The sequence below is a fragment of the Pristis pectinata genome, chromosome 32 (genome assembly GCF_009764475.1).
Source record: "Pristis pectinata isolate sPriPec2 chromosome 32, sPriPec2.1.pri, whole genome shotgun sequence".
NCBI lineage: Eukaryota > Metazoa > Chordata > Chondrichthyes > Rhinopristiformes > Pristidae > Pristis > Pristis pectinata.
In genome coordinates, this window is record NC_067436.1 from 4,146,706 (window position 1) to 4,173,279 (window position 26,574).

The 26,574-nt window shown below is 43.6% G+C and overlaps 1 protein-coding gene across 1 annotated transcript; it reads right to left on the minus strand.

The window, feature by feature from the left end:
* Window positions 1-5,899: 5,899 nt before the first annotated feature.
* cib2 (calcium and integrin binding family member 2) lies at window positions 5,900-24,192 on the minus strand. Its single transcript, XM_052042360.1, has 4 exons — window positions 24,109-24,192; window positions 15,487-15,634; window positions 9,817-10,012; window positions 5,900-5,921 (listed from the first exon to the last, which is right to left on the minus strand). Exons 1-4 carry the CDS (start codon window positions 24,175-24,177, stop codon window positions 5,900-5,902), a joined length of 435 nt encoding a protein of 144 aa, XP_051898320.1. The 5' UTR covers window positions 24,178-24,192.
* Window positions 24,193-26,574: the final 2,382 nt, after the last annotated feature.

Genomic DNA, 26,574 nt, shown 5'->3' on the forward strand with positions numbered 1-26,574 from the left:
CCATTTCCCTCTACAGATGGTCCTTGACCTGCTGAGTTCCTCCAGCAGTTTGTTTTTCTCGCCTTTGTCTGTCTTTACCATTGGTATTTGACAGAAGCAAAAATGCAATTTCTATATTTGCAGGTAATGGCAAGTTTAAAGAAATATTTAACAGTGAGGAAAGCTGAACAAATTATAAGAATACAGCTAATAAAACTGCAGACTAGGCATTGAACTGGCAAATGTTTCTCAACACAGATAAGTGTGAGGTATTACATTATGGTAAGAAAAACAGGGATGTCATTTGTTACTTAGAAAATAAGATTCTAAATAGAGTAAATGGAGCCTGGCATACAAAGCTACAAATCAATAAAATAACAGTGCTGGTTAATAAGGTCATTAAAAATGAAACTCAACACTAGAGTTTACTTCTAGAGGGACAGAATTGAAAAGCAGAACTTATTAAACATATACAAAGTTGGTTAGTGCACAGTTGAAGTAAGGATACAAACAGTGGAGGATGCAAAAGAAACTTGAGGGAAGTTTCCTAGCTTGAAGTGGTCTCCAGTACTTCTGCCAGATTTATGGGCTAACTCAGTGGATGTGGCCAGGTTGATGATTTACCACAGGAACAGTTTTCCCATCTCATCCTGGGATCTGCAGTTCATTATGTGACCCTAAGACACATCTTCTTAGGAAATGGAGTGACTGTCCACTGGCAAACCACCAAGAAGCAGTTGCTTCTGTCCTGATAGCTAGTGCACTTCCTCTGATGCTAATTAGATAGCAGGGCTCAGTCAATGTGCCGGCATACAGAGAAAAGGTTAAAAGGAGCAACAAACAGTCTGCTGGAGGAACTCAGCGGGTGGAGCAGCATCTGTGGAGGGGAAAGGAATTGCTGCCGTTTTGGGTTGAAACCCTACATCAGTCCCGAGTTCCGCCACGGGTTGTTTGTTGCTCCAGATTCCAGCATCCGCAGTCCTGTATGTCTCCAAAGGTTAAAAGGATTGGGATAGCACATCAGGACAGACAGCCTGGGACAGCCTGGGACAGACAGACAAGGAAAGGTAGCATGGGACAGACAACACAGGATAGACAACTACGTATCCACAGATCAGGGCAGACAGACCAGAGCAAGGGACAGATAGTACAGGATAAATGGACTGGGAAGGAATGCACAGGATGGGTGGCATAAACAGCACTGGATAGAGAGAATGGAACTGACAGCAAGATAGCTTTGGACAGACAGACTTGCAAAACCAGCATCAGATGCACAGTATAGGAGAGATGTATTGTGAATGCAGCAAGGTACAGACTGTAGGGGACAGACAGCAGGGGGCAGACTACACAGGCTGGACAGCGTCAGGCCGGCACAGTGAAACAGGCATCATGAGCAGACAACACAGGCATTCAGACCAGGAAAAACAGTATGGTGCCAGAAACAAGGGACAGACAGCATGACACAGGCAGCACGGGCAGACAAATAGAACAGACAGACAGGTACAGACACCACAGGACTGTCAGGAGGTACAGGCAGCAATGATGAGACAGACTGGAACTGACAGTACCGATACACCCACTGGGCAAGACAACACAGGACAGGTAGATAAGGAGGAAGAGCACAGGAGGGAAAGACTGTGACATACTGCAAGGTACAGAACACGGGGAGCAAACAGACTGGGATAGGCAGCAAGGAACAGAGACCATGAGACAGAAAGCAGGAGACTGACAGTCTTGGAAAAACATCAAGAGAATAACAGCATGGAACAGTCAGACCAGGTAAAACAGCGATGACAGACAGTATGACACAGGTAAAACAGGACAGAGACTGTAAGGCAAAAACTGCTGCTGAAAATTTGAAACAGAAACAGAAAATGCTGGAACCACTCAGCAGCTCAGGCAGCATCTATGAAGAGAGAAACAGAGTTAATGTTTCAATTATCATTACTGGAAAAGTGATAAATAAATGACAATAAACTTGACTTTAAATCTGAGAAAACAAGCACATTTTAAGTTGCAGAGAGGGACAGAGTTGGATAGAACAAAGGGGACATCTGTGACAGGGTGAAGACCAAGGTTGTCCCGGATACAATGCTTTCAGACTTGTTTAGTTAATAGATGAATGAGAGCAATTAGAGAGAGAAAATAAAGAATAAACTGTAAGAAGCAGAGCACAGTAGTTGGGGACAATCTGAAACAATGGAAATCCAAGGATGCTGCCTGGAATGCAGAGCATGCCTTATGAAAGCAGGTTGAGGGAACTCGGCCTTTCCTCCTTGGAGGGACAGAGGATGAGGGGGGACCTGATTGAGGTGTATAAGATGATGAGAGGTATTGATCGGGTAGATAGTCAGAGGCTTTTCCCCAGGGCTGAATTGGTGGCCACAAGAGGACATAGGTTTAAGGTGCTGGGGGGTAGGTACAGAGGAGATGTCGGGGGTAAGTTTTTTACTCAGAGAGTGGTGAGTGCATGGAATGGGCTGCCGGAAACGGTGGTGGAGGCTGATACGATAGGGTCTTTCAAGAGACTGTTAGATCGGTATATGGAGCTGAGTAAAATAGAGGGCTATGGGTAAGCCTAGTAATTTCTAGGGTAGGGACATGTTCGGCACAGCTTTGTGGGCCGAAGGGCCTGAATTGTGCTGTAATTGTTCTATGTTCTATGTTCTATCTCTGGAAGTACCCAACAGATCAGGCACCTATGGAGAGACAAAAAGTTAATTAATGTTGTGGGTGGATGTCCTTCCATCAGAACTAACCAGTTCTCACACAAACAGGGAAGGTTGGTTGTCTGATATTTTTGAATTCAATATCGAGTCCGAGGACTGCAACAGGCCCAGAGAGAAGATGTTCCTTGAGCTTCCCGAGAACTGGAATGTGCCCTGAAGGAAGATGTTCCTTGAGCTTACATTGGGCTTCATTGGAAGAAAACAGGAGGCCAGATACAGAGAGGTCAGAATGGTAGGGAGATGGAGAATTAAAGTGACAAGCTGGACAATAGGACAGAAGCAAGGGATGGACAGCCCTGACCCACAGCACAGGGCAAATAAACTGGGAGAAGCAGCACAGGACACTGACTGGGACAGACAGAACAGGACAGGTAGCACTGACAAATAGTGTGAGACAGTTTGGTAGAGCCAACCAGAAACCAATAGTACAGGAGAGCAGAGGTCACTGACAGAGGGTTTTGACAGGACACAGTTGGCACGGTTCAGTAAGCACATCAGTCACTGAGTTTAAATGGCAGGAGTCAGTCTGCAGGTATCAATCAGTTGGAAGTGCCCAGGTACATCTACCCCACGGGTATTTTTGATGTGTTATTCAGTCGGATTCGCTCACCATTGCACCCTGACAACTCACATCAGAATATGTAATCATCTACTCCCTGTCCACAATGTGCCTAACTTATTCTGTTCCTACCCGCCACCTTGAGAGTTTTAGAGGTTCATCGATGTGTGAATGAAAATCATTCATTCTGAAAGAAGTGAAAATGAAATTATTCACTGCACTGCCAGGTCGGGCTGGGAGATAGGGATAATTATCTGGACCAAAAGCTCATCATTTAACGTTTAAATCATTTCAATTGAGAGAAAATTTCTTTCTGCCCTGTTTAATTTGCTTGTTCAGTGGAGTACATCCATCCTCACATGTTTTGACAATGTCATCATTTTCTGAGTAGCTCCTCATATATCTATAACTGGACTGTGCTTTGCTGAGTCACACCCACTTCAGCCACAGACCAGAAAGGTGAATCAAGAAAAGCCTCCCTTTCTTTAGTTCGTTTTGTATCACCAGGATGACCTAAGGTGCCTTGCGGCTGGTGAAGTGCAATCACTGTTGTAATGTGGGAAACGTTACACGGCCAGTGAGAACACAGCAAGCTCCCACAAAGGTCAGTGTGATAATAATCAAGCGATCTGTTGCAGTGATGTTGATTGAAGGATAGACTTTGTCTGCTGCACGACAGGGGGACCTGTCATGTCCACCTGACAGAGTAGGAAGGGCTCCTGTTTATGGTTTTATCTGAAAGCCCAGTTCCCTCAGGGCAACATTCGCTCAGTGGTGCCAACCCAGGTTACATACTCAGTCCCTAACATTCTGACTCAGAGTCCAGAGTGCTCCTACTGAGCCACAGTGAACACCTCAGACTGGTGCATCATCAACGCCTGCCCCCCAACAGGGGTGCTATTGCCCTTGGGTTAAATAAAAACATGCTTAATCCAAAAATGGTATTTCAAATACCCTAAATGCCTGCTCTTCAATCCTCTTCTGATACTAATCCTGCTCTCTTTTGATTGATGTTGGGTGTCAAATTCCACATCACTCATTTCCAGTGGTGAGTCACCCTCACAACCTATAATACCTTGATTCTGAGGATACATGATGAAGGGACAGCAAAGGAGGCACAATTCTGATGGAACATAGGAGTTTTCCAAAATCTTTATGCACCTACCTGCTCCTCTGACTTGCCAGGTGATATCCCCACTATAATAGCCAATGTTCAGACTCTCTTTCAGTCCACAATCTCCTCATTCTTTGTGCATTTAACATGTCAGCTGGAGCTGAGGTCCAAGGCACAACAAGGGGACAGTTCCCAATGGAAGATGTGCTTCATGTCATTCCGTTGGGTGTTTGATGCCCGGTTAAGGATGGTGACACGGTGCATGAAACGGTCCAAGGACACAGCTTGAACTTGCTTTCAGTTATTTATTAAGACAACAAGCAATGGGAAAGCCATATATTCAAAATATAACCAGAAGTTTTCAACAGGGAGGGACACAGGAAAAGGATATATCAGTAGACGTCAATTGCTTACATTCAGTTGCAAGAAAACGGAAAGAAAATCAAAGAGCGTATTCAAACTGAAAACAGTAAATGCCAAACGGCTATCCTCCAAGTGAGAATGAGTCCAAACAGTGTAATGACAGAGCCCTTCCACTGACTGTATTACAGCCACATGATTGTCATTGTGCTCCAGTACCTCTCTGATACTGGAATTAAAAAAAAAATCAGGGAAGCAGAAGGTTGCATTCATGCACTGTTAATGACTGGGTTTGTGTAGCTGGTAATACAATGGTTCCCAGCCTCTGCTGGATCTGCACTGTGCTGTGTTTTATCAATAGCCCCACCAGCCAGTTAAGATCCATCCACAGCTGAATAACCGTTGCCAGCACAGACCCAGTCACGGTGACAAATCCCAGTGTTCCTGCAACTGGTCCACTGAGGTATCCTGCTGGGGTTCTTTGCAGGAAGTATTAGAAATGGGGGAGTGGAGATGGGGGAAGAATTGGGGTCAAGGTTACACATCGGTTGCACAGTCCAGGATGCATCTGCAAAGAGGAATCACCAAAACTGGCGATTTAGAAGACATTTTATCAGGTCCATTATCAACAAACAACTTTGAATGAAAGTTAATACTTTAAACAAGCAAGCAATTACAAAACAGTGGAGATATAGAAAGGTTTCCTTGCAACCCAAGTAAAGGGCAAAGCGCCATTGTCTATTGTGATAGAAAATACTGACAAAAGAGGATTTAGCCCTAGGAATCTGGCTGTGCTTCCTTTAGTGAATACCCTTCACTGTCACCGCCATCAGTGGTAAATTCATGAGAGCTCCCGAGGTTCTGGAGCACTGCTATCAATATGAAGGTCGATCGTCACCTGTTACAGAGGCTTCAGGCATCCAATCAAGGGTAACAGTTGCTCGAATTATCAGCAATCCAGCCTGGCCCCTGCTCAGTTGCTCAGTCAGACACAAATAGGAGAATTAAGCTGCTCTTTCTCTTCAGCTGAATGGGCTCATAGTCCAACCAACTCTGCAATCTGTGCACAACAGTTTCAGAAGGTTACAACAACGGAGGGCAGCCAGCCCTAATCTCGCGTGCACCTGTCTCATTGTGTGCCAGTCCAGTCTCTGCCCTTCAGATCCGAATGTGAAAAGTGCTGGAAAAATAGAAAGTAACTGAATAAGGAGAATGGATTTTAAGTCACTACAGTTCATTTATTAATAAACCATTCTCACCCCAAATTATAAAGCCATAGAGCCATACAGCACGGAAACAGGCCCTTTGGCCCAACTGGTCCATGCCGACCAAGATTCCCATCTAAGCTAGTCCCATTTGCCCACATTTGGTCCATATCTCTCTCAGCCTTTCCTATCCATGAACCTGTCCAAGTGCCTTTTAAATGTTGTTAATATACCAGCCTCAACCATTTCCACTGCAGCTCATTCCATATACGAACGACTCTCTGGGTGAAAAGGTTGCCCCTCAGGTTCCTATTAAATCTCTCCCCTCTCACCCTAAACCTATGTCCTCTAGTTCTTGATTCCCCAACCCTGGGGAAAAGACTGCGTGCATTGCAATTTTTCAAGGGGAAAGAGGGTTATCATCTTTGAAAAACAAATGGCACATTTATAAGTCTGGTTCTAAAAGAATAAAGCTTCTGCGTTGTTGTGGCACACTTGATAATTTTAGGATATCACAAAGTGCTTCAGCAGCAATGAAACTTAACATAGTTAGGGTTGTAATGCAGGAAATGCAAGCATAACAACTCTTCAGAAACACGCACCTCACACACACTGGAAAGGTCAGGTATTAAAATCATTAGGAAGTGGAGACTGTGGATAACATTTTTATTCATTAGATCATAGGCTGTGGATACTGCTGGCCCCTGAACAGTGATTTCTATTTCTGAGGACAACTGAGGCAATCATACTCATGAGCCTGGAGTCACATACAGCCCAGGATCACAGATTTCCCTCTTTAAAGGATATTAGTGAATGAGATGGGTGTTTATAACAATCCAGTAGTGCATGCTGACCTTTAATGATAATAGTGATTTATTTCAAAGTTACTTGAATTTAAATTCCACAGGTTAATCTTAATTAACTAGAACCCAATATGGACAAAGGCAGGTTCCCATTTCTATTTTAACTGGTCACCTCCAGACTGCTTCTACCAACTGGCAAGAGTTAAAATTCCTTCTCCAATATCTGCACAACTAATTGCATAGCTCCCACTGGAGAAGCATCACTGGCATAATACAAGTGCTGTTTTTCACTTCAGTTTGAATGAGATTGTGGGGAACCTTTGCCATCAGTACTGAAAGTGAAATGGGTCTCCAGCTCAGTGGTAACAGTTCTGCTTCTGGAGCCGGGAGGCAAGGTTCGGTATCTTACTCTGGGCAATACGCAGTGAAGGGACAGCCTGAATTCTGAGTTGGTGCCAAGAGAGACAGTGGGTGTGAGTGCCCTCCCTTCCCCAGCACCATCCACCACCCCCACCCCCACCCCCACCTCACAGACAGATGGGTGGTGGGAAGTGATAAAACCCTTCTGCCAAATGTGGCTAAATCGGCTGGTACTACAGTTTGGGCTGTGGACGGAGAATTCAGTCAGACTGTTACACAGCTGGTGAATCCTTACACTACATGCCTATGGAAGAGTGCAGAGACATGGAAAAAAAACTGCAGCAATGTCAACCACTTCTTGACAGTGAATCCATTACGGGCCAATTAAGGGCTGGGATTAGTATCAATTTTTAAAATGATTTACAGAGCAATCTCCTACGAGAGCAATATATGCAGTCAGTGAGGGCCAAGTAACACCGCTAATGCCACCATTAAGGTCGTCAGAGGCTCCCAGAGTCATAATTCCAGCTTGTAAAAGAGAAATGGCTGGGAGCCACTGAGACATCTAAAGCAAGTGAAAATCCTTGTTCTCTGCAGCACATTCCACTGTGACTTCCTGTTAATTAATATTCAACATCCATTCAAAGAAAGAACTTGCACTTATAAAGGTGCCTTTTGTATGTACTTTACACAAAGGATATCTGAGGTGCAGCCATGGTTGTAAATGTGGGCACAAGTTCAAGAAAACAGCAATGTGGTAAATGAATGGATAATTTTTTTTTGGAAGGATATTATGTAAGACTAATCCTTGGCTGCAACCCCAGAATCCACTGCACTTTTTTCTAAATAGTGCAATAGGATCTGTAGCATCCACCTGAAAGGGTAGAGAAGCTAATGGTTCATCCAGAAACATCCCAGGCACAGCCTTGGTATTGCATTCAGATAGAGTGGGGCGAAGAGCACAGCAAGAAAGAGAGTGGGGCAAAGTGAAAGAGTGTGGCGAAAGGGAGAGGGGCATGAGAGAGTGTGAGACTACCATGGTGGGATTCAATCTAATGTCCCTGGATTTAATGTCCTGGACACTGTAAACTAGTCCAGTAACTTAACTACTATGCCATCACACCTGGCATTTGGACATGGTTAACGTTGCTCAGTTTTGTTACAGGTTAACCTAGGCATGAACTGTGCATGGGTTGATGTCATTCTCTGTGAAACATTCCCTTTGGAACATTGTGGGGAACTTAAATTATGTTATCCTAGGAATGAACATCATTGAACATTTCTGGGACAGCCATTTATTAGTAACCAATGCTGGATTGGGTCCCTTACTGACCTCTCGTCCTTCAAGGGTCCCCAGAAGATACCAAAACCCCCACCATCCCTAGTTTCCCTCCCAACCCAACAAGGCCCAGGCCCCAGCCCTGTAGACCTCTGTTCTCCAATGGCCGCTCCCCCAAATCTTAAGATCCCCTAGCACATCAAGGGTCAGATCCTGACTAAATGATCCCCTGAGCCCCTAGTGAAAGTCCAGTTGTCCAACATCCAACCCCCAATCCCCGCTCTAGCCATCCAATTGATCTCCACACAATTCCTAGTCCTAGTCCTGTAGAGACGCCATAATCTTTGGCCTGAGTGTTAGTGATGATGCACCTGACACCTGACTGATGAGCCCCTGACCCTTGACCTGATCCTCACTGATGAGCCCCTGACCTGATCCTCACTGATGAACCCCTGACCCTTGACCTGATCCTCACTGATGAGCCCGAGCCTTGACCTGATCCTCACTGACGAGCCCCTGACCCCAGATCCTTTGCCTGATCCTCGGTGAAGATTTTGAGACTCACAGCCGTTGACTGGCAGCCCAGTTTTTATCCTCCTCCCCCCACCCTCAGCCCCACATCTGATCTCAATCCCAGGTAACACATTTTCCATTGTGAGAAATGGCCTTGCTGTGCCTTGGAGCTCAGTTCATGGCCAAACAGGTCCACAATTCTCTATGTAATTTTTTTTGTGGTTAATGAAAACACATTGATCTGTACATTTATTTCTCATATATTTCATATGTTCTTTTGACATAGAAGGACCAATCAACCCATTGAGTCTATGCTAGCTCCTAGAGCACTCCCATCTATTCTATTCCCCCATTTATTGTCCCTTCTCTTATTCTCTCTCACGTGTAGATGAATTCCCTGTTTCTCCTGCCAACCACTTACACCAGGGGTAATTTTCAGCAGGTAATTAATTACCCTGCATGCCCTGTGGGGAAAACCAGAATACCCAGGGGATACTCACACCCTCACAGGGAAAATGTGCAAACTCCGCACAGAGAGCACCTGAGGTCAGGATCGAACCTGGGTCGCTGGAGCTGAGTGGCAGTGGCACTAACTGCTGCACCACTGTGCCATCCTGGTTTCTGTGATACAGCCACCTAGGTCTTTGTCCTGACAAGGTCTGAGGTGGTTGCTGGTACAGCAGAATGGCTCTGTCTGGATTATGGATGTGACTGTGACAAGTGTGGGTCATTGTTCCTGAGACTGTGGCCTGGGAGCCAACCTTTATGGAGATTTTTGACATGTAAAGCAGGAAGAAGCATGCAAATCCTTGCACCTTTTGTAATCACTGTAATCACCTCTTGATCCCTGACAGGGGCTCTCTACACCACTAACCCCTAACGGTGTTATGGATGTCTTTACTTATGCTGACCTACCTGAGAAAGTCCGGTGCTCTGCCAATCATATTCTCAAAATCTGCATAATTCAGCTTGCCGTCACCATCCAGGTCAGCCTCTTCAATTACTTTCTCACACACCAGCGTGACCTCTTCAACAGCCAGTTCCTCACGGGTCAGCTTATTCAGGGTCTTCTCCAGGTCTGATTTGCAGATGTAATTGTCCGTGTTGAAGTCTGTCAGGGGAAAACCCAATGTATCATGGAAGTCAATGGTGTTGGGTTAGGTAACCAACATAATCAAGATCACGTCTGCCCCACCCCAGCCTGCTCCAACATGCAACTCATCTTCAGCCAAGACAGAAAATAATCTTCAATATTTCCCTCTGATTCCCTTAGACAACTGAACCCAGTCCAGTGAACATCACTGGGCATTTCTGGGACAGCCATTTGCATTTTAACTGGTAATCTGTGGACCTTCTGTATGAAGTAAGAACCTGTATTCCACCTGAAGGCTTGACCATCTATTCGGTACTAGATGTGGACACTGCTGGTAAGACTGGCATTTACTGTCCATCCCTAACTGCTCCTGAATAGGGAGACCACCTTGGCTGTTTCAGAGAGCAATCACATTGTTCCAGGCCTGTTGTCACATCCAGCCCGCACCAAGTAAGGATGGAAGAATTCTGCCCCTGAAGGACATTATTGAACCTGATGGATTTTATGACAATGAGCACCATAACTGACATTGGATTTTTATTCCAGATTTATTTAATTAGTTGAATTTAAATTTCTCAGCTGCCATGGTGGATTTGAACTCCAAATAATTGATCCAAAACTCTTAATCTCTATGCTGTTGTCTGCCTAATACAACCAATAGTGCAAGTGCTGACAGTGAATTCTGAGATGGTAGACATTACTCATCTGTTTTCATCCATGGTGTCTTCTCTAATAACCAGCAGCCTGGGCCCAAGACATCTCAAAGATATGCAGCCGGTAGGTTAACTGACCAATGTAAATTGACCCTAGTGTGTAGGTGAGTGATAGGATCCAGGGTTAATTGATGCGAAAATGGGTGCTTTATGGTGGCGTAGGCCAAATGACTCAATGACTCAGGAATCTAAAAGGCTTCTGTAAGCACTTAAATGGTAAACAGGGAGTAAAAGGAGAGGTGGAGTCAATTACGGATAAAAAGAAGACATTCAAGCATAAGGCAGAAAATACAGATGGAACAGAGTACTTTGTATCAATTTTTATCAAGGATGAGGATGCTGGCAAGACATCAGTAAAGGAAGATTATAGAAATACTGGGTGCAGTGAAACAATGAGGAGGAGATGCTGGAAAGGCTGGCTGTGGATGCGTTCTGATCTAGGCTGAATCTAGGCTTGCTAAGAGAAATGGGGCCAGAGATTCCATAAGAACTTGCCGTGATCTTCTGACCTTCCCTAGATACAGGAAACAGAGAGTAAATGGATTTTCTTCTGGTTGGCAAGATGTAACGAGTAGTACACCACTGATATCAGTGTCGGGGCCTCAACTTTTCACAATTTACAATGTATACAAATGACTTTATTTAATTTCTTCCAATAGAATAACATCCAATAGTTCAGAAAATCTGCTTTTCCGCACCACCAAGGTTTTACTGTATTATCTAAACAGTGAGAGATTGCAGAGCTCTGAGATGAAGGGGAATCTGGCTGCCCTGGTGCACAACAATTCACAGACAGCTAGTATGAAGATACAGCAAGTAATTAAGAAAACTAACGGATGTTATTGTTTATTGCTGGGAGATTAAATACAGAAGCAGGGAGGTTATGCTTCAGTTATCTAGGGCATTGGTGAAACCACATCTGGAGTATTGCGTAAAATATTGTTCTCCCTATTTAAGGGAGGATGTTAGTCTGTTGGAAGTAGTTTGGATAAGACTTACTCAACCAATCACTAGAACAGATGTATTATCTTACAAGAAAAAGTTGGACAGGCTAGGCTTGTAGCTGCTGGAGTTTAGAAGAGTGTGAAATGTTTGAAACATTAGATCCTGAGGGGTTTGACAGGGCAGATGTGGAGAGGATGTTTCCTCTTGGGGAAGAATAGGAGTTGCCCTTTCAGAGAAATGAGGTGAAATTTCAAAAGACAATTGGTTAAGTATCTGAAGACAAAATATTTGCACAGAGTGGAATGGCATCAACTAGATTGCTGGACAAAGAGCTAGCAAAGATTTGAAGGGCTGAACAGTCTCCTTCTGTACTCTAACAATTCTAGAGCAGTTAGGGCATCCGTTTACTACCTCATCTGAGAGATGGCTCCTCCAGAGTTAGTTGAGGTTTTTGTGCTCAACTCTTTGGAATGGGATTTGAACCCAAACATCAGAACCAAGAGTTCCACCAACTGATCCACAGCTGGGAAGTAATGCCATGTGATAATAATTAACTTTAAAAGACACTTAGACAGATACATGCGTATGAGGGGATTGGAGGGATATGGGCCAAACACAGGCAAATGGGACTAGTTCAGGTAGGCACCTTGCTCGGCATGGACGAGTTGGGCCAAAGGGCCTCTTTGTTGTATAAATCTATGACTCTAACTTCCTCCCATTGCTAGAGATAAGTGTTAATGGCCATCTCATTAGGTAAATAATCAGCTCCAATAAATATAATGTTAATGAGAATTCTGAGACCCCAAACTCACTGCAGAATGAATTAAAATTGGATAGGCAGAGTAAATGAAACTAAGTGAATCTTCTTTCTCCTAATTTGAAAGGGTCATTGGTGCCAGGATTTTTTGTTAGAATCCCCTGTGAATTCATGTTTAATTCCAATGTAATATGCAAAACTACATGGTCATATATCACTGAGTGTATATATTCCTGTGACACGACCTCTGAATTCTGTTTCACCTGTCCCAATTAATTACAGAGTTTCTCACAAAATAAAAAACAATCACTCAGCCTAACGCTGGTAGAGTTGAGAAGCATTCCTGGTGACAGCTCACATCACTTTTCATCAATCAAACCCACAGGTGTGAGCTAAGGGAAGAAACTGCCAAGGTGGCTCCTTGCCAGATTCAATCACGTTCCTGGAGGAAATCCTTCAAGGTTCTGAATGCTGTTCATGAAACCCACAGCCCACATTCAGTTTTCAACCTCAGCTCTCAGGGCAGCGGCAGAGAGCCCAGTAAGGAGGCAGAATTCTGAGGCACTTATTTAATTTGTTATTCATTCAATGGCAAGATTGCTAATTATTTCATATTCTGAATGACCTGCCAGTCATTGGCAGTGGCAAGTCTAGTCTGTGTGGATCAGGTGGGTATCCTATGTTGTTTAACTGGGAGTTCCAGGAGAGCTCTGTGGTCACAGACCTGTAGAAATGGGTAAGCTTTGAGCAGGTTAATGACTACCATACAGGAGCGATTCAATGACTTACAGACTCAAAGACCTCCAGTAAACACTCACTGGAGAGCTTGTATAAATAATGCAGTAACAAAATGCAGAACCCAGCTATTTAATATTTAACAGTAGTTGCAAGTAATTGAATGTTTAACAGATTAAGATATGGAGATGTGAGAAGCATGCACTACAGTGAGAAAGACCCCTGATAACACTTAAGAGAAAAGATTTACATGGAACAGCTGGGATTGCCATATGGGCCTTTTAAATAAACAGGATACATGGCAGGCCAGAGACTAGGGCCTGCTGTACGGGGCTGTACTGAGAGGACATTGTCACTAATTCTATTTTAGAGATTCAAGGCAAAGTGACCAGTGGATTACCCACTCAACCCTGATCCCGATTAACATGCCCGATTTTTCAGGTGCCTTGTTTATTTATGTAAATATCGGTTCTTTTGATAAGATCATAGAATACTCAATAGGAGGCCACTCAGCCTATTTTTGAATGAGCTCTGTAACTAACTCCATGTCCTTTCTCCAAATTTTTCCCCTTCAAGTCCCTAAATCCCCTTTCACCAACCTGCAGTGAACTTCATCTCTGATTACTGACCCTCCTGCCAGTGAGTCTGGTTGTCTTTAGTTATAAAAATCCTCTATATTTTGAACACCATATTAAATCTTTCTACTGCTTTCTCAGCTCCAAGGAGAACAATCCTAGTGTCTCGTTTATCTGGTAAATCCTCTCTGCACTCTCTCCAAGGCCCTAATGACCTTCCTTAAAATGTGATGCCTGAATTGAATAATTGCTTAACATTGTTTTCTTGTCTTTACATTCCGTGGCTGCTTTATAAAGCCGTGAATCATGTAGGTCTTTTAAAAAGCTTCTCAACATGTGTCCTGTCACCTTCAAGATCTGAGTATGTAAAACACACAGGTTTTGCTGTTCGCAGCCACACTTTTAAAATCATGGCATTTAGTTTACATTCTGAAAGTGACACTTCACACTTTTCTACATGTTGTTACATGTGCTGTGTGACTGCTATCTCAGTGGTCCGACTGTGTCCCCCTCATAGTTCAGAACTCATTGGAAATGCCGTGTACAATCTGCAACTGTGAAATTGTATTCTGTAAATTCAAGTCTAGGTCATTAATTTTTATCAGAAACTGCACTGGGTCCCATTCAACGACCCTTGCAGAATACCATAAACACATCAAATATACTCCTTTCATCATCACCCATTTCTTCATTAAATCATTCAATGAACTTGGTTAAGAACATGTGTTTTTAATAAATTTTTCATTTCTTAACTCATATTATTCCAAGTTTAAATTAATTCTGCCCTATTTTGGGCTCCAAATATTTCTCAGTGTTTGAACACAGGCCAACAGTCCTATGACAGAGCTCCCATATTTTTCAGGATTGTGGTTAGAAACTCCCATTATGTCAACAGGACCCAGTGATACCCTGAACATGAACCCCAGAGACAGTCCTTCCTTTGAAAGAGAGGAGGAACAGAAGTTCTCCACCAATTGCCACAGAGGACCTTACCCACTCCTCTGGAGTGGTCCTGAAACACTGACCACTCCAGAACTCCTGTCCCTGCATAACCTACAGGCCCACCTTCCTGTCAACTCTTGTTTGGCCATGAGGTTGACCAGTCAATGAGGCCCAGCTGTTAAAATTGATCACACCTCCTGCTGGATACTTGGCAGGGAGCTGAAATTGATCCACCACAGCTCCTGGTGTCATGGTGACACAATATTTAGCACTGCTGTCTCACAGCACCAGGAACCTGGGCTTGATCCCGATCTTGGGGAGTTTGCACATTCTCCCTTTGACCATGTGGGTTTCTGCAGGTCCTCTGGTTTCCTGCTACATCCCGGTAAATTACCCCTTAGTTTAGGTAAGTGACAAAGAATTAAAGGGGAATTGATGGACATCTGGGAGAGAGTAAGTTGCAGGGATTCAGGGAAATAGGGAGAGGGGGAATGGGAGTAATGGGATTGCTCTGTTGAAGCCAGAATGGATCCAATGAGCTGAATGGCTTCCTTCTGTACAGTAATAAGTAATTAAGGTGAGATCCTCCACAAGATGGCTTTACGGGAGATTAGTTGTAAATGTGCAAAGTAAGGCATGGGCTGAAACATAAATAAGGCAGAGAAGGTAACTATTGCAGGAATAGCTTTGAATAAAAGTTATGTTGTCTGTTTCATGAATGAAGAACAACTCTGTATCCTGGCCTCCCTGCCTGAGACTTGGTGTCAATTCCATTCTCCAATCTGCTGTAACAAAGCAGTTCGTTAAAGGAAGTGACTACTGTACCGTAGATTTTAAAGGCGTAAATGGCCTTCAGCTCTCGAGGAGCCATCTCACTCAGCACTGAGAACATGTCCACAAAGTCATTGAAGCTCAGGTTCCCTTCACCATCTTCAGAAAAGGTCTTCACTATTTGCTCTTTGAATGGATTCTCCTGTGAAAACAAACAGCCTCGTTACACAAAAGCCCATCAGTCCATCACCCTCACTATATTAATTCTCATTTGATTCAATTAGAAAGGGTTAACCTCTCATCACCAGACCCTCACAGTATTAATTCACCAAGGGTTAATCTTCATTATTGTCTCCTTCACTTCTCGGATCGAGGATGACTTGCTTCCACTGAATGTGAATTCCTTTAATGTGGGGTGACCATTAAACACCAGCACACAGATTTGGCAGAGCAAGGTCTTGGCCCAATGGCAATCGGAAAGCAGGCTCTGCTGCATGGACGTAACACACACACATATACCAACATACATTCAAAACTACACATGGATGCGTAGACACACACTAGCGATACTAAGAATCACCCTGAGCACACAACGCTCACCCCTGCCTACACTCTCCTCCTTGGTCCTCCTTCCTTAACCTTTTCTACTCTAATCCTCTCCCTGCTTCAGTCTGCTCTTCCCCTACAGTCCTTTCTCTATTTATTCACAAAGGGTTAACCTCCATTCATGTACCCCGGCTCTGAGAGAGTTAACCCTTACTACTCTCCCCTGGTCTGGGCTATTTGGGAGCTGATAAGTCATTTTTTGATGATGTGTAAAATTTGCCACCTGGTTTGTAACATTAATGAAGGGGGCGGGTGTGCATGTCAAATGTGTGTATGGATGTCAAATTGCCCAGAAACATTCAGTTTCAGGTAACATTTTAATAAAAGCAAGAACGTTGTAAGTAATTCCAAAGTTCACCGAGAGTCATATTAATTGAAAGAACAGGTCTGCTTAATTCAATATTATAGCAAAAAGAAATTTTCTGTAAAATTTTAACAATGTGATTTTTTTGCATGCTGGGCAATTCCGGTTCAAGAATTGGGGTGTAACCACTGTTGACTGAGGCAATCTCCAGTGAGGACGGAAGACTGTTAATCTGTTGCAACTGAGTCTTGCTCCTCACTGGCCTGGTAGGACTCTGTGCCACCATCTGGGTTACATCTTTCCTTGTCAGGTGAGTGCAGGCCAGAAATCCACAAACAAGAACCAAACTGGAGGACTATGAGAGAGGATATTCTAGTGCGTGTGGCTCCAGGAATGAGAATCTACTTGCCTTTGTGCACAATCCTATTGTGTGTAGAACAGAATATAAAAAAAACAAAACCCTAATGCTGTCCTCGAACTCAGGAGACGCTTAAGGATTGAAGGACCTGGGCCAAATCCCCAGCACTTCCCAATTACACTTGAAAATGCAGACACAAGAAACTACAGATGCTGGAATCTGGAGCAAAAAACAAAATGCTGTAGGAACTCAGCTGGTCAGGCAGCATCTGTACAGGGGAATGGACAGTCGACATTTCTAGTCGAGACCCTTCATCTGGACTGGAAAATCTGTTTGATTGAATTCTGTTTGGTTAGTACAGTTTTGCCTGCTATTTTACCCCTCTGCTTCCATCAACATTATAATCATGATTCAATATGGAAAGTGGCATCATGTAGGGGGAAAGTGGAGGAAGTGAGGAGTGACTGCAGGTGACCCCAATGGTTATACGTCTGCCTATCTTGGCCAATGTTCATTTTGGTGAATCATTTGAGTTTAGGGAACTTTAAACCTTCTTGGCATGGTCCTGATGGAAGAGAACACTTAACAGGACGGTAAAGAATTGTCTGCAATAGCCTGATCGTAAAAGTTGGCTAGAATTTATCAAAATAATTCAATCTTGTCAGGGTTCCAGAGTGTAATCAATCATTCTATAATAGACAGCAGTCCTGCAGAAGCCACTAAAATTGAAATATCTTCCTGCCAGCATGTCTGGGAACAGTCCGTGTCCCTAGTGTTCCAGCTGTGGTTCGGTGAATAGGATTTTCACCTGAGTTAGACAGCCCTGGGTTTAGGACCACTCAAGGGATCTGAGCACACCATCCAGGTTGACGTTCCCCATACTGTACTGAGCATGTGTTGCCTTTTTTCAAGTGAGGTGTTAAAGATGTATACTGAAAGGGCCCCATACCAGTATTCTGTAGGGAATTTCCCCTGCTGCGCTTGGCAAAATCTAACCCTTTAAAAAAGGTCACTGTCACATTGCTGTATGACCTTGGTGTGCACAATTTGGCTGCTATGTTTTCTACAACAGTGACTCTCCTTCAGGAGGCACTTCACTATCTGTCAGCTGGAGACCCTGAGGGTGCAAAATAATTTCATATGTGCAGTGTTGTTGTGACAAGAGTAAAGTGAAACGTGTTGTAGAATATTGTCTGCTCATTGTTTTCCAAACCTCACTGGATACTCTTTATTCAGTTGACCGTCTCCAGCAAGGGGTGCCTGCCTCCAATGGTGACAATGTTACGACTGTTTGATAGTCAATGGTATTACCATTCCAGGGCCAACCTTCAACATCTGGAGGTCACCACTAACCAGAAATTTTTCAGGACCAACCACTAAATACTGTGGCTACAAGAGCACAGGTGTTCTGTGGCAAATAACTCATCTCCTGACACCCTAAAGCATTTCCACCATTTATAGAAGCATGTCAGAAATATGATGGAACACTCTCCGTTTGCTTGGATATGTGCAATCCAACAACATTGAAGAAGCTCAACATCATCCAGGACAAAGTAAGCTTGCTCGATTCACACTCCACTTCCCATCCCAAACATTACTCCCTCCAGCACCAGTGCAGCAGGACAGCAGTGTGTGTCAGCTGCAAAGTGCACTGCAATGACTCACCCAGGCCACTCTGATAGCACCTCTCAAACCTGCCACCTCTACCACCTCAAGGATAAAGGTAGCAGACCCATGGGAATACCATTATGAGCACCAAATTGTTCCTCATGAAGGTGTAATGACATTTAAACTTGAATATTTATCACCACTTGAACATCACTTTATTTTTATTCCTTCATCATCAATGGACCAAAATGCTGGAACGCTGCCTAACAGCACAGTGTGAGCACCTTCTCTATATATTCTTCAACGGTTCAGGAAGAAGGTCCCCCACCACCTACTCGGGCAGCTAAGGGTGGGCAATGGATGACAACCTTTGTAGAAACGCCCACATCTCATGAATGAACAATAAGCATTTTTTTATGAAGAAAGAACCTTAGTGCACACCATCTGTGTGTAGGTTCTGCCCCCTAAGAAGCTCTGGGTAGCTTCATGGAACACTGAGCACCTGAGGGAGATTGCAGGCCTCAGACTTCAAAGGTCCATTAAACAGATGGGAAATTCGATGCTCGGCATCGGTAAAGTCATAAGTGTGCATGATGCTGAATGATTGTCATGAAAACCCAAGTGGTTTCACAAATCTCCATCGAGAAAGTAAGCCTTACCCAGGTTAGCCCATATGTGATTCCAGGCCCACATCAGTGTGCTTGACCATTAACTTTTATCTTGTGAGCCACTTAAATATATCTAGGGGAACTAGGTGATGGGCAAGAAATGTCATCCTTGCCAACAATGTCCACATCCTGTGACTTTAAAAAAAACATGTTTAGACTCCAAGATTTGTAACATCTTGGCAGGGTTGTCTTGGCTCAGGCTCAGTGTTTAATTTTCAGTCCTTGGAAATAACTTGTTGTGGTGAATATTATTAACTGTAGTTTAATCAACTTCTTGCTTCAGCTGGCAAATCAACTGAATGTCATGGCAGTTTTATCAAATAGAGACATAGAGTCATAGAGTTATACAGCACAGAAACAGGCCCTTCGGCCCAACTTGTCCATGTCGACCAAGGTGTCTTCTTGAGTTAGTCCCATTTGCCTGCATTTGGCCCATATCATTTATCCCATTAAATCACCATCCCACTAATTTATTCCACTAACCCATGTACCTGTCCAAATGTCTTTTAAACATTGTAATGGTCCCATTTCTACCACTTCCTCTGGCAGCTCATTCCACATTCCCACCACCATCTAAGTGAAAAACCTGCCCCTCAGGTTTCCTTTAAAGCTTTCCCCTCCCACTTTGTACCTGCGTCCTCTAGTTTTAGACTCCCCTACCCTGGGAAATAACACCAGAATGCCAAAAAACATGATCTGATCTTTGTGTCTCTTGGCCTTTGAACATTCTTTTCCTCAGACAGCCAAAGGCTATACACTGGAGGAGATGGTAAATATCATCTCTGATGTCTGCCTTTGCTGAGAGTTGGCTCTTGATATGTGGAAAGTGATCCACATTTTCCATGGTCTCAATGCGGATTTTGACTGCCGAGGGGGTGGTGGTATTGCAGGAGAGATATATAAAGATATTTGTCTTCTGAATGTTTAGCATAAGCCTTATGTTCTAACAATCTGGCAACTTGACCTGATCGTGGTAGAATCCAACCAAGTCAGTAATGGGGTATCAAATAATCAGGTTTGGGTATCAAAATAATTATGCCTCAGGCTCAGGTTGTATGTGACTGAGCCCTGGTTGGATAAGGTTTTAAATTTACACTCAAGCAGATGTCTAAGTCCTGTTGTACACTTCAGTGAAGGAAGCAACGATGGTTTGGAGTTCAGCCTCTAAGGGTGAACATACACAAACATCGGTAACATATTCTTACTCATTGAAACAGGCCAGAATGACCTTTATTCTGGAGTGATGGAGGTTAATACTGAACAATTACTCTACATCCTGTAGATTAATGCCACACCAATGGAGAGTTGGAGAACGTGGCTGTATGTGAAGCACCAGCCATGGTTGCTGGAGTGTGTGGTGTGTGGGTGTCAGTGTGTCATTGTGCAAGGTGTGTAAGTGCTTGTAGTAAATGTGTGAAGTGTGCAAGTGGGTGCATTAGGTGACTGTGTGGTGTATCAGTGTGTGTGGTGTGTGAGGCCTTATATCAATGTGTTGGTGGTGTACAAGTCCGGGTGGTTTGTGAGTGATGTGATGTGTGAACGTGTGTGGTACCACACGGCACAGTATCATGACTCACATCACCCAGCATCAGCCAGGGCAGAGTTCCACCAGAAGGCACCACACCCTGGCTCTACTCTGGTGCTTTCATAACATCTTCAGCACAGAAAAAACGACTCTAGATAGGTTTAATCCCAGCGGTCCATGGTTGACTGTATACTGTAAATCAGTGGTGGCATTACTTCTGAATCAAAACTATCCTAATCCATAAAGTCACAAGAATATAGAAAAATGTGATGTGGGAAACATTGCAGCCAACTTTTGCACAGCAACATTCCACTAAAAAGTACTGAGGTAACTGGCTTGGATCTGTTCTATGTTGATAGATGACTCAAAATTGGTCAAGATGCTGAGAGAAGTCACCTGCACTGCCTTGAATAATACCAAGAGTCTTTTATATCCATCTGAGCAGGCAAGCAGGACTTTGGTTTAAAGTTCCATCCAAAACTCCTGGCACCCTATGGCAGGGTCCCAGCATTCACCTATCCTGGCTGATAGTAGAGCACTCCCCCGTGATGCCCTGCAGTATCAGCCCAGATTGCAAGCTCAGTCCTCTGGAGCACAAAGCCTTAGTCTTCTCATTGCGGATTGTCACCCTCTGAGCCACAAGTGGCATTTGGGGGCACCCTACCACCATTGCTGGGGTACAATAAAAGTAAATTCACCAGCTGCTGAGAGTTGTGTTTGAATGGAGCTGGGTCAGAGTTAAGGTCCCTGTTGCATTGGTATATTTCTCCAACCTGGAATCCCTATGAAGGCAACGTCTTTGCTCATGTATTGCATTCCTGCTTTGTTAACCACATCTCCTTTGTTGGTTATTCACAAATATTTCCTTTACTTACCCTTTCAAGATCATTCAACTTCCAGTAAGCCAATAAAATTGAAATGTATCACAGTCTCCTTGACCTTCTATCTAGCCCATTATTTTGACTTCATTTTGCAATGCAGGTTAGGATCAGTTGGTGGTTAAAATCCCACCAAGATTCAAGCCCCAGTATATTGTCATCCAGTGTCGATTGAATTCAAAAGAAACCTCTCCTCTGAGCTTTACATTGCCTGGGCCAGCACTTATTTTCCATCCTTAATTACCTCCGAACTGAATGGCCTATGGGCCATTTCAGAGGGCACCTAACCATCAGTTACGTTTTTGTGGGTCTGAAGTCACATGGTCAGACCAGATAAGGATAGCACATTCCTCCCTTGAAGGACTCAGGAAGAACCTGCATTTCTGTAGCTGGTTTCATCATTTCAGAATATTCCAAAACGTCTTGTAACCAATGAACTACCTTTCTCCAAATGCAGTCGGCAGTCAAGAAATGCCAGAAACCTGCCAGACAATGAGTCAGCAATTCACGTCCTGATGCAGGGTTTCAACCCAAAACATCGACAATTCCTTTCCTCCTACAGATGCTGCTCGACCCTCCGAGTTCCTCCAGCAGGTTATTTGTTGCTCCAGATTCCAGCATCTGTAGTGTCTTCCATCTGCAATGGGTCAACAAGCTCCCATTGTCAGCAATAACCAGCTGATCAGTTTGCTAGTGACAATGACTGGTCAGAACACCAGGTACAACCCAACCACTCTTCTTTGGCTCTAACTCTTGACGCTTTTGCAATGGTTGTGAACAAGACTTCAAAGGGTCATGATGTAAGCAGTATCACTGCTACAGGCAACTTGGAGCTAATTTTGCCATTCATCACGAAGAAGTGGAGGAGGAGGTCCAACTGCAGCCAGGAGCAGAGTACATGACCAATGATGAAGCAATACTCAGTTCTGCAGCCAGGAGATGCCCTGGTCTCTTGTGGACAGCTGCACGGACGATTGCATGTGCATAAGGCACCACCTGTGGCATTACCTTCTGGAATAAAAGATAATGAAAACTGAGTGACTGGATTGTGGAGCACATTGGAAGTTCTCACCAGCACAGAAAAGTTTGACATGGTTGCTTTGTATAGGCTTCCAAAGGGACTAGATGGTACAAACATTGACATAAAGGAGGAAGAATATGAAGTATTGGTAATAAAAAACATCAAGATAATAATGAGTCTAACATCTTTAAAAATGGAACAAGTTGCCAGACCCAGATAAAAAGGCTCTTCTTCAAAGCAAGAGAGGAAATAGCACAGGTTCTGACTCTCTTTTTTGGATACAGGGGTGGTTCCATTGTTGATATTCTGAGTAACTACCAGCCAGTCAGCCTGAGACTGGTAGTCAATAATTGTTAGAAAAAAAAGCTGAAAGACTGCATAAATCAGTATTTAGAAAGGCACTGTTAATCAAGAATAGTCAACACAGGTTTCTTAAGGAAAGATTGTGTCTAATTAACTTAATTGAATGTTTTGTGGTGATAACAAGGAGGGTCAATGACGGTAGAGCAACTGATGTAGTTTACCGAGATTTTAGCAGTCTCACATTGCACAATAAAGCACTGTCCAGCTACTCAAGAAGGCTGAGAACATTCATCTCAGAAGATTCTCACTGGATCCCTCATTTCTTTATTTGTTCCCAGGTGCTCTGAATATTTGACACTTTTCCTGTTACCTCTGGCCTGGTCCTACAATGCCAAAAAGGGTGATCCTCCTCTGCCACAGGTCCACAAATGGAGCAGTGAGCACTGAGATGGGGCAGTGGGGCCATGTTACAGCGCCATTTCTCCACTACTGCTCACTATGCATCTTCTTTGTACCCTTTACAGATCTCTTTAAAAAGGAATCACATTTGAAAGCTGTAACTCCAGATAGTCTGGCTGTGCATTCTATTTCCTGATTCAAAAGGCAGTCCCAACAGCAAGTTGCCCAGGACTGTCCCAGAGTCTCCAGGGATTTAATAATCTCCAGAACCCTACTGCTTCATTGGTTTCTCTCTTGGGCTGTTCATTGCACTGGCCTTGGGATTGGTCTTTAATTCCCACAAACTCTGGGAAAATGCTGGATGGTTGGCAATATCTTTTTGTGACACTTTGGTGCTATTTTATACTGATGACCACCCTTGCCCTTGTGCACCTCCTGTTCCTCAGGGTACACATGGAGCACAGTATCCAAATCCCACTGCAGTCCAATTCTGTGACACAGCACCATGTGCATGGAAATTTAGTAATCAACAGCCTCTGGTAACAAGGGTCACTCAGAAAACAATGATCTCATATGACATCTGCCCCAAGTGCATTTAGATAGAGTCATAGAGTCTTGATCTTCAAATAACTGTAGCATTCCTCTTTTCCTCAGGGCATTATCTGTCATTCCCAACAATTAAGAACTCACATATCTTAGCTCTTCCCAGTGCAGACAAAGCCCATCATTACTTCTGTATGCCACCCTCCCACTGAATGGAGATCAGGTTGTTTGCTGCCCTGCTTAACATTTAACAGATGCTCTTCCTTATTGTGTTGTGGAAGTTTCTGCTACCCTCCATTAAGTATAACAATTCTTCCTGTGATTTGTACCTTGTGCAAAAACAAAGAATCATACTGCTATTAGCTGCATGACTAAACTTAGATTACCCTCTTCAATCATACAAACCCTGCATGCACATGAAGGATGTCTTGTATTCGACAGTGAATGGAGCCTATCCCTGTACCTTTAGCTCTGGCATGTTTATTATGAGTTGAATTGGAATTGTGACGTCTGGCTCGTTAGTGTAGTCCATTGGCACTATGTGAGGAGCCATCTCATGGTATCTGCCATGCAACCTGCAGAGAAATGAAAGACAGCCTTTGAGAATCTTGACAACACATGCACTCATTTCCAACTTGGAGTGTCTTAAGGCATTAGCCAGTCCATCTGTTGCTCAATTAATAATTAAGTCAGTGATCACTGATGCTGGTATATTTGGCAGCTACATCAATTTTATCTTTCTTATATGACTCAGTCTGAGAAATGTTACTGGAGATAAAGAGTAAATTATTGGGTTTTAACAGTTTCCCTGCAGTTACACAGGCTTGTAATGACTTTCACTAGTTCTGTTCAGGTTCAAGAGATAAAATTCAAACAACCTTCCTTGTTTTCTTATACATGTCATCTGTTGCCCTTGTCAGTGTGACTTAAATGTCTGGCGCAAAGTGGTTTGACTCACTTTCAACTGACCATGTCTGCTCCCACATTCTTTCCATTAGATTTAAGAGAATTTATAAGAGTGAACACTTGAAGCATGGCAATTGGGGTGCACCTCACCACCTGAGCTCTGCCCAAAGGTATCCCCAGGATCATAATGAAGATGCGTCTTCCCATCATCTGCCCTCCTCTTACCTCCTCTTGACACTCCTTCAAGGCTTGCAAAATAATATCAAGCTATAGATGTGGTTAGATGAGACCTAAAGAACCAAGCACTGGTCTGGTTTCCACATTACAAAAAGAGAATAAAGGCAGTAGAGAAGATGATATATCCTCTTTGAAACAGTTGGAGGCTTAGATCCCATTGCTGCACTGCATAATCCTAGATCTGGATGCATGCGCATCACTAGTCAGTTGGAGACATGGACCTATATGAACCACAAGACAGTGTCAGTCCTGGACCCAGATCTTCCACTAAATAATCTAAGATCAAGTCTCGCATACCACTGAATAGTTTAGATCTAGACCAAAGGCCAACTTTGGGCAGGCATAGAACTAGACCCTTATTCTCCATGGGATAGTCAGACCGTCACACATCTGGACCTATATCCACAACTGGACAGTCTTGGACTTGGACCCATCTCCACAATGAACTCTTGGAGACCTGGTTGCATATCCACCACTGGATAGTAGAGGACTTGGACCAAAATTCCCCACAAGGCAGTCAGAGACCTGGACACAAATCCAACACTGGGCAATTGTAGACTTGGACCCAAATCTTCCACTAAATAGTTGCAGACCTGGACACATCCACCAATGGAGAGATGTGGGACTGGACACATATATAAAGCTAGATGGTCAGAGAGCTGGAGCTCTTTACTCCATAGGATGTCAGTGATATGGACCCACATTCAACGCTAGGCAATCAAAAGCCTGAATCTTTATCTTTCACAGGGCTCTTCACTGGACAGCCAGAGACTTGCACCCATATACAACACTGGAACGTTGAAGACCTGGACACATATTCAACATTGGCTAGTTGTGGACCTGGAACTACGTCCTCTACGTCAGTTAGAGACACGGAATCATATTCATTATAATTTCTTTCTTCTCAATCTGTAGGGGACGCACATTAACTTTAACTCATCTTTTCCTTTTAACATATCTACAGAAACTTTTATAGCTTGTTTATTTGTTTCTTGGTTAATTATTCTCATATTCTACTTTTCCTTTCCTTATCAATGCTGGTGTCCTTCTCTGTTGAAATGTTTCCAATCCTCAAGCTTACTGCTTTTCTGGGAACAGAATCATCAATTAGACCTGGAATAGTTTGTTTCCTTGGCTCCACAATATAGTGTTCCAGAAAAAGATTTCTTATGTACTCTGTGAATTTGTCCTGCACAGTTATACCTAATTTGGTTTGTCCTGTCTATCTTTAGATTTAAGTCCCCAATGTATATTTTATTATACTTGTTACATACACTGCTAATTTCCTGCTGTATATGATGCCCTATATGAGGCCTACTGTTTGGGGGCTTATAGACAACTCCCAACAACGTTGTTTTGTCTCTTACTTTTTCTTAGCTCCACCTAAACTAGTTCTATGTCTTGAAGTTCTGAGGTAAGATTCTTCCTCTCTATTGCCTTAATCCCATTCTTCAATATCAGGAATATCCTTTTCCATTCTGCATAACTCTACTGAAAGTTAAGTATACGGTAATATTTAGTTCCCAACCTTGGTCATTTTGGAGACAAATCCCTGTAAAAGACTATTTGATCATACTTATGTGTTTCTATTTGCACCATTAGTTCACCCACCTTATTACAAATATTGCCTGCATTCAATTAAAGATCTTGTGACGATCCACCTTCAAGACAAGCGACCCGGCTCCGAAATCGGAGTGCGCGTTGGCAGGAAGGCCGGCTGCAAAATGGCGCTGGGCCTCCTTCTCCAACAGGGAGGGGAGAAAGCCCGCGCACGGGAAGAGTTCAG